Raw genomic sequence first — 7,593 nt, 5'->3', positions numbered from 1 at the left:
ATCTGACTGTATTAGACTGTAACCATGTTTAACACACAAATACACATACATACATTATAGAAATTGTACGGTATATCAAATTACAGAATTATTATTCTTTACATAAATTTCTCGAGGAACTGTAACACCACATTTAATAAACAGTTTCTCAATAACATCTACTGCAAAATATATACTCTTAAAAAATTAAGCATAATGAAGAATAGAAGAATCTTTTTTTGTTTTGTTTCCTACAGATCCACTATTAGTTCTTGAAAGACCTTTTCATGCCAAGACATTGTTTTCATTTTCCACTGTCAATATCCTTCCACATAATATTCATGATGAGAAACATATTTTCGCTTTGTGGCACCAAGAAAAATTGTCTAAAAGACGATCAATAAAACATTACTTTAAAAAAAATAAAAAATCTGATTTTGGTTCTATCTCTAAATGACCTTTTATGACACCTTTATGTTTAAGACTGTTCGCTCGTCAAAAATATCACCTGGACTTAAACCCTTTTGTTATCGGTCAGATTTGTTCTATTCAGTGCCATACTAAATCTGGACCAGATGCAGCTATTATTGTGAAACTCATCACATTTGGATTCAGAACTAAACCTGCACAGGCTTTATAAAAATACAAATAAAAAAGACGGCACACAGGGGGGAATACAGCATAAGACCAGGTTAAATAAAAAGCAGTGAGCTGGAGCATTCACTCAAAATCCCAGCACAGAGTTTCCATTAAATTTTGAAATAAGAGCTATTCCAGTTGCATTTATTGTAGATTCTCCTTTACCTTGCAAGAATATCTACTAAATACAACTGGAATAACTCTTTTATTTAAAATGACAGATTATGCTTGATCTTATTTTCTGTGTAGTGTCTATATGTGTTCCGATTTGTGAAAATTCATTGAAAGACATGTCCACATTCAGAGTGTGTGAAGGGTGTGTTTCTGGTGCCCTTCGTCCCTAGTGTTTCTGAGATGCACTGTGACCCTGATCAGGATAAAGCAGTTACTGAAAGTGAATTATTGAAGCACCACATTCATTTGGACGAGTGGAAAGATTTGATGTTGACGATATTGCTGACCATGGTTCAGTTTCACAGTAACACTGCAACAGATCACTGTTTGGTTGAAATATAGACCAACCCAAATTAATCCCAATCCTATGATGTCTATATATCTATCTGTTTGTCGGTCTATTATTATTATTATTAGTAGTAGTAGTAGTAGTAGTAGTAGTATGATGATGACGATGATGATGATTATTATTATTATTGTTGTTATTTTTTTATTTATTTTTTTTTATTACAGGTTGTCCAAAAGTTTCCATATATGGGACATTAACACAATTTTTCATACTTAGTTTTGTTTTTGTTTTTTTCAGATAGCCTTTAAGAATGCCTTTGACAAAGGAAGAACAGATTGAAATCATTCCCATAACGGGAAGCTGTCACAAGATTGCTTTACAGGAAACGTGGCAAACATGACACTGTTGCCAACTTATTAACAAATTCAAAAAGACTGGAAGTGTTGCGGACCAACCGAGAAGTGGACGTCCACGAACATCCACTGATGAAAGCACAACAGACATGGTGCAGGCAAACACAGTCTCCAATATATGGAGATGTTTGGGACACCCTGCATTATTAAAGTTCATAGTATATTGTGCCTTAATCTACCATTTATTTATACATTCTGTAACACACGATTTACACTACATGACATCTCTTTTAGGCATAAAATGAGCTCTACTTTTTTTTTGATAAATAGGCAAATTTCAATATTTTACTTGCTTCTATATTCATCATTCCTAGGCCTGTGATATTTGCTATCTCCAGGGCTCTTGCTTTTGTTTATGAGAGTGCCTGTAGCAGGCATTGTGCACTAATAGGTGCTTTAAATAGCACCAATTAACCAGAACCCTGAGGTGTTCAATCACTCAGGGGCTATTAGCCTGTAATCAGGTGGTGTCCAAGACCCTGCATATTTTTGTCCTTCTCTCCACCCTCCACCGTCGCCATTCCTCTGTAGGGGGTAGGGGTGATTAGGAAGAAAAAAAATATATCCCCCTGCTTTAAAGTGCATAGCTGACAGGGAAAAGGCATGTGCAGGACTGGCTTTTGTAATTTAATGTAAATGAGAGCAAAATCAAAATTCTAAATCAGAATTATTGTCTATAGTGTAAAATATTCTGTCTCTATGCTACTGTATAGCATTCTCTTATCTTTTGCATGTTTGTGTCTTTGTGTATTTAACCTCAAAATGATAGAAATTTACACAACTATATTTGAATAATGATCATGTGGTTACTGGAAATGAATGAATGAATGAATGAAAGGTGGCGCATATATTTGTTCTATTAGTAGTAAAAATGCTGTAGAAACTGCAATGGAAATATTCTGTCAGGCAACCCAGAACACATCATAACTATATTCATATTTCAATAAGGTGTCTGGATCATCCTTTCTGTTATATTTCCAGTACGCACACATGCATGCATGCATGCACACACACACCCATTCACACACCTGTTCAAACAATCATCGACTTTACAACAGCAAACCTGGTCTGCTTGGTAAAAACAACGTCAGCTGAAAACATTTCCAAGCCGTTGATCTCGGTGTGACGGCTGCTCTGTGGCAATTGACCAGCAAGGCTCTGAACCCTATTCTTATCTTACAGGATGTGATCGTTTCCCACAATGCCCTTCTTCAGTATACACAACCAGACAGAATGCCACCCGAGAGAGTGAGACAGAGGCAGTAAGGTGTGCCAGCCTCAAACAAAGAGACAGGCCCATAAAGGCTCCTGTACATGCACAAAGTTGATTTCATTAAATAAAACACAATTTATACTACCTTATCCTGCCTGATCAGTCTCATGAAAATATAAAAATGAAATGGCAGCAGTGTTTTTGAGAGATATTCTTTAGCATAAATTAGATAACAGATAACTAAACATCATCTGTGAAATCTATGATGAGACTAACAGGCCCAATGATTAAAAACAGAGTTTTTTTAAAGACTAGGAGGTACTATATCATACAGTTTTATGTTTAGCTGATCAGGAGACCCTCTATAGGCTCTTTTTATTTAGTGAGTTTTTTCCGGTCGTGTTTGAAAACCTGAACTTGTTCATGTCAAAGACAATGTGGTCAATGTGTGTAAAGATAACTGAAGCTCACAATATCTGATTATCATGGCCTTTTATAATGTAATAACTTCAATGATGTTAATGATTCATTTTACTATTTTTCAACAATGCGTTTATGTTACAGAAGGGGCACGCAGTGGAAACATTCTTAACATTCAGATCCTGAACAGATCATTCCATTAGAGGGCACAGTTGAGAGGAAAAACCTGCACACCCAATAGCTCACAACATGCAATACAACTGAATTAAGTACAATGCTATACATTAATCATGCAGTTCTCCCAGAAGCAAATGCAAATTGAGGTAATGCAAAGTATTCATATGGTGCATTTCCACTGGTAAAACAATTGAGTGCCAAAAGCTAATATGATGAAAATAAAAGGCCACATGTTAGGGATATTTCTGCATTATTTTTGCATGTGCAGAAACTGTTATACATATTATTACACAGCTTTTTCCTTCGTGTAAACATGCAAATATATAGATCATGTTTCCAGTTAAACGACTATGACATTCAAGAGGTGGACATTACAATATTTAAGAAGAGAATGGAAATAGATGGTATACTGTAATTGTATGCATCTGAAAAGTTGTTTTTATTTCAATAAAAACGATATTTTGATAAGTATGGAACACAAAGTAATGCAACAAAATTAATCTGAAAGCCAGCACTGGAATACTGTACATGTTTTAATTACAAGCTTTATATCGAGAGCTCTATTTTTGCCTGAGCAGGATTTAACTCTGCATTTAGGATTTTACCATATTGGAGGATGCCCACCAGAAAAGTGATGAACACCACTGACAACTGATTTCATTCATAAAAGAGGGCAGTAGTTTTTGCCTGTCTCTAATGGATATTGTTCAACTGTACTGTATGTAATGTTTAAACCGTTTCATGCCAACCTAACCACATGACATATTTGTACAAATGAACTAACAAAGGCATCATGGTAGGATTTCATTCCATTTCACACAAATGAAGCGCGAAGAAAAAGGAAAAAGCTCACCCCACATCTAACCCTAATCTTAACCTGTGCTATCTTGAGAAGTGCAAACTGTAACAAATGTGAGTCCATATTGCTCTCATTTCTATAAGAGGAAAGAATTATGTCATTCTGTAAAATGCACATATATTTTGCGTGCATATATTCAAATAAAATTTGATTTTATTATATTCGAATAAAAGTACTTCTATATAAAATAAAAACCTAAAACGTACCACGAAAAGTGGTCAGTTTATAACGTTTTTACAAAACAAGTCTTCCTGGCTAGCTTAGAGATTAGAAATGTTCTAATGTATGTAATGTAATGTATGTTCTCACAAACCTTTTTAAAAGATTGAATATATTTGTTTATGACACATTATTCCAATTCTTGTACATACGTACGTAAACACGACAGAGGAAAGCAAAATTAGCTTTATGATGTGAGATCTTTATTAGCAGAACAATCATGTATTTCTTCACTACACTTATGGAAAACACAATATTTACAAAACAAAAGCTTTCAATAAAAATATCTTATAATTACAATAGCATATAGGTATTTTCTTACACATACAGTTATAGAACATCCTATTTTCTTTTTTTATATATATTTATATATATATACAGGATTATTTGTCAACATGTATTTTCTTTCTTTACAATATTAAACAATTCAATTGCAGAGAAATCCCTGTTTAAAACAAAATCATCTATTTTTAACAATAGATGTAAGCATTTTAACGTCCGTTGTTACTTTCAATGTACTGTAAAAGCTTTACAGTGTGAAGTTTCTTAGTAAAAATTAGACAAGCTTTTTCCTGGTATGGTTAAATACCAAATCATACCATTGAGAAAATATGAGAGAGAGAGAGAGAGAGAGAGAGAGAGAGAGAGAGAGAGAGAGAGAGAGAAAGCGAGAGAGAAAGCGAAAGAGAAAGAAAGAGACTTTATCTTTATTCAAATTCAGCATTTCCTTCACTGATAGAAAATAGAGTGAACGGAGAAGAACACTGGCTGCCTCAGCCATCACTGACAGTTAACACTGAAATGTTTATAAATTATGGTTTAAAAGCCATTAGTTTCAGAACTGCTTTGCAATCCCACGTTGGGCCTGGTGTGTGTCGGATTCGCTGCCAAAGCTTGGCTTGGCTTTGGACGGGCTCACTGCACACCTGTGAGAAGCGAATGAATAGAGGGGGTGTGTGAACGGTGTGTTGCAGACTGACTGGCGCCACCGACAAAACAGAGAACACGCTTGATCAACAACCCAAAACAAACCTGCTCAGACAACAAGCATAGCACTACACAGTCCATGGCTCCTAGTTTCTCTGTCCACACACACACACACACACACACACACACACAGCTGCAGTCAAACCAGTTTGGATACTTCACCTTCGAGCCACTGATTTAACCCTCAGTTAGTGAGATTGCTACACTAGGGACAGTTATTGCACAAAGTACAGCTGCAGCCGAGTGCCACCAGTGCTCAAATATCTTACACTGCCACCACTAGTAGATATAACACACACCACTGCACAGAATACAATCTTCAGATTAAAATTAATGATAGATACATTCAATAATCACAATTAAATATCAATGCACCTTTATTTTTATTTCATATTTATCACTACCATGCTTCTTGCAGCGCAAAGCTGTTATTACAGCTTAATGTAAAATGAGCACAGGGATTTATTTATAACACTAATGCTGTCACAGGTTTCAATTTGTTCCTGAAATTAGCCCATAGTTCCATGTAATAGCTGGTGAATTTCTCATCGGTGTGCAGTATGTTGGACTGTTGGAGTAAATGATGGAAGGAGGAAACGAACAACTCAATCTGGAAAATGTTTTGTCAGTAAAATTCGAGTTTAAACTAAATGAAATGTTTTCGGAGACACCATTTGGGCTGTTCTCCTGAAACAGGCTGTTCTAAAGTCCATGTAGTTTTAATGCACTACATATTATGGGAATGTTTTAACACAAAAAAAAATTCTGTCATACCACCCTTTTTTTCTTAAAAAAAAAAAAAAATTAAAAAAAAAACTAAAAAAAAAAAAAAAACATGCTACATTCATAATACACTGTATATGTGTAGGTGTCATTTTTATTACTGTGATTGAAATGACCATGATCTCTACTGGTTATTGATTCTAGAAAACTCAAGCCATTCTCTATAATGAGAAAACATGCGTGCGAATATATTCAGTTTTTACAAATAATATACTCACCACTGTGATATGCTGCATCTCAGCGGCACAAAATCGTGTCCTCCGGCTTGTTGACAACTGGTGTCCTCTGAAAACAGGTAAACAGCAAACAGGTAAACAGGTGCACTCTGACTGTCCTCTCAAATAGAAAGGCCACAATATTTACACGAGGTGCCTAATTTCTGCGTGTGCGCCCTGCTCTAAATCAGCTACTTTTTATCCCCTTTGAAAGCATGAACAATGGACATGTGTAATGCGTTAAAACCGGACAAAAGAGAGACAGACAGAAAACGCACAGGCCGCTTGCAGGTTGAACACGCGTGATGCGTGTTAGGCGATGTGAAATACAACGCTTTAAAGGATTTAAATTAAGCTGGATACACCTCACAGTGTGCTACAGCTGAACAGAGGGGTTTAGGACAAAGCCGGAGCGCGCAGGCTGCTCACCTGCTCTGTGTTGAGGACGGACAGGGGTGTGCGGATGGAGCTCCGCGGCCACGTCCCGCTGTGCTCGGTGTGCTCGGTGCGCTCGAGCGCCAGCTGCAGGTCCAGGATGTAGTCGATGACGTGCTGTAGGATCTCCACGCGGCTCACGCGCCGGTGCTGCGGGATGGTGGGCACCAGGCGCTTCAGCCGGCTGTAGCAGTCGTTCATGTCGTGCTGTAGGCAGCACAGATCCGGCTCGACCGAGAGTTCAGCGCAGCTGCACGAGTCCCTCCGGGCCCGAGGCGGAATGGTAGCCTTCATCTTCTCATTCAAAAAAAAAAAAAAGAGAAGAAGAAGAAGAAGAAGAAGTAGAGGAAGAAGAAGAAGAAATCGGAACGAGTCCGCTCGCGTCTCGCTTATCGGTAATGTAAACAGCACTGGACTACAGTGACACGAGGTGAGACAGGAATCGTTATTCTGCTGCCATTCTCTTCTCCAGCTCAATTCACTCAGGCGCGGGCCGTCTGGAGCCGCTGTGTCTACGCTGTACATTTATAGGAGAGAAAAAGGAGGCGGCGCCGCCACTGCACACACACACACACACACACACACACACACACACACACACACAGAGAGAGAGAGAGAGAGAGAGAGAGAGAGAGAGAGAGAAAAGGCGCTCAATCACAACGCTCCCCCATGAGACTGATGGAGCACGGAGACCTGGAACAAGGCGGGTCTCTAAACTGCGGTGGGTCTGTAGCACTTGGAGTGAGACTGGGGGGAATGTGTGTGTGTGTGTGTGTGTGTGTGTGTGTGTG

At 37.9% G+C, this 7,593-nt stretch overlaps 1 protein-coding gene across 1 annotated transcript; it reads right to left on the bottom strand.

Annotated features, from left to right (window-relative positions):
- Window positions 1-4,963: 4,963 nt before the first annotated feature.
- Window positions 4,964-7,316, bottom strand: id4 (inhibitor of DNA binding 4). The gene is made up of 3 exons (XM_017482139.3): window positions 6,797-7,316; window positions 6,371-6,437; window positions 4,964-5,308 (listed from the first exon to the last, which is right to left on the bottom strand). The coding sequence occupies exons 1-2, from the start codon at window positions 7,094-7,096 to the stop codon at window positions 6,390-6,392; spliced, it is 348 nt and encodes a 115-aa protein (XP_017337628.1). The 5' UTR covers window positions 7,097-7,316; the 3' UTR covers window positions 4,964-5,308; window positions 6,371-6,389.
- Window positions 7,317-7,593: the final 277 nt, after the last annotated feature.

The sequence above is a fragment of the Ictalurus punctatus genome, chromosome 1 (assembly GCF_001660625.3).
Source record: "Ictalurus punctatus breed USDA103 chromosome 1, Coco_2.0, whole genome shotgun sequence".
Classification (NCBI taxonomy): domain Eukaryota; kingdom Metazoa; phylum Chordata; class Actinopteri; order Siluriformes; family Ictaluridae; genus Ictalurus; species Ictalurus punctatus.
Note: the sequence above shows the minus strand (reverse complement) of the source record. Positions and strands in the feature narration are given on the sequence as shown.